The sequence below is a fragment of the Phytophthora infestans genome, genomic scaffold (assembly GCF_000142945.1).
Source record: "Phytophthora infestans T30-4 supercont1.26 genomic scaffold, whole genome shotgun sequence".
NCBI classification, from domain to species: Eukaryota; Oomycota; class Peronosporomycetes; order Peronosporales; family Peronosporaceae; genus Phytophthora; species Phytophthora infestans.
The window spans coordinates 1,304,476-1,305,561 of record NW_003303733.1 but is presented as its reverse complement, the minus strand read 5'-3'; the positions used below and the strand labels follow the sequence as shown (position 1 = coordinate 1,305,561).

Below are 1,086 nucleotides of genomic sequence, written 5' to 3'. Positions count from 1 at the left end.
CGCCCACTCCTTCAGGTGGTATCTTACCCCTCGAAAGGGAGTTAACACCTGTTTACTTAGGCCATATCCAGCATCTCCTAGAACGTAAAAGTGTTCTGGTAATTGGTCGAGCAGAGAACTCCATCGTAGTACAGTCGCATCATGTGCACTTCCCTCAGCTCCCGCATAAGCAAAACAAATTTTCATACTCCAGTTACAAAACAGTAGCACATTGGTCGTGACAAAACCCTTGTGGTTTCTAAAGCGAGCTGTATCCTCAGTGCTTACAACCACTTGAAAGTGCGTTCCATCAATTGCCCCCAAGGCCTGGTGATAATAGGGGTGCTTCAACAAGAAAAACGATGGAGCCTGCTTAGGTATCTCCATCGAGCTGTTTATCGCACGCAAAATCGCTCGAATACCTCGGATTCTATACTTGTGAATCGTAGAAAACGTTAGATCAAATAGTACCTCTTGCATGCGGCATGTAGATGCCGTTCTAATCCAGTGGAGAGCCACCGCCAGTACCTCACGTTGGTTGCGGACGGTGTCGACGATGAACGGTTGGCAGATCTCGAACAATGCGTCAAATGCGGCCACGTCCATCCTGAAGTGATCCCGAAACAGGAAAAAATTTCTTGATGAGTGAATGGCGTCGAAGAGCCGCTGTCCGTCTGCCGTCATCAGACCTAGTACGCGCACCATATTCTCGTGAGCAGCCCGCCTCGACAAGCGGTGGTTCTGCACCAGTCGAGCACACACACCAGCAACAGGAAGATTTCGTCCAGCATTCTTTGTGAAGAGGCAGTCCGTTTGTCCAGGTGTGGGTGGTCAGGGTAAACGCTGGTTGCGTGCGAACAAGAATTGAGCGAAACGACGTTTCACATCGCTGGCCAAATCATCGTCAAAAATAGATTACAGCTCTGAAACGCAGTTTTAGTAAAACGTCGTTTGCCGCGAACACGGCCTTAAATGCGCACCAAAACGGTTGCTGAAATGCGCCCCTTCGGGCATACATGTATATGTAATCATGTGTTTACCGGTAATCACGTTGCTACTTAAAAGTCGGATTAGAATTGTTTTAATGTGCAAGTCACACAGGAATGT

The 1,086-nt window shown here is 48.2% G+C and overlaps 1 protein-coding gene across 1 annotated transcript; it reads right to left on the bottom strand.

Moving 5' to 3' along the window:
• Window positions 1-352: 352 nt before the first annotated feature.
• On the bottom strand, window positions 353-684 carry PITG_12493 (uncharacterized protein; the record flags this gene model as incomplete). Its single annotated transcript, XM_002900330.1, has 2 exons — window positions 353-409; window positions 451-684. The coding sequence occupies 2 exons, from the start codon at window positions 682-684 to the stop codon at window positions 353-355; spliced, it is 291 nt and encodes a 96-aa protein (XP_002900376.1).
• Window positions 685-1,086: the final 402 nt, after the last annotated feature.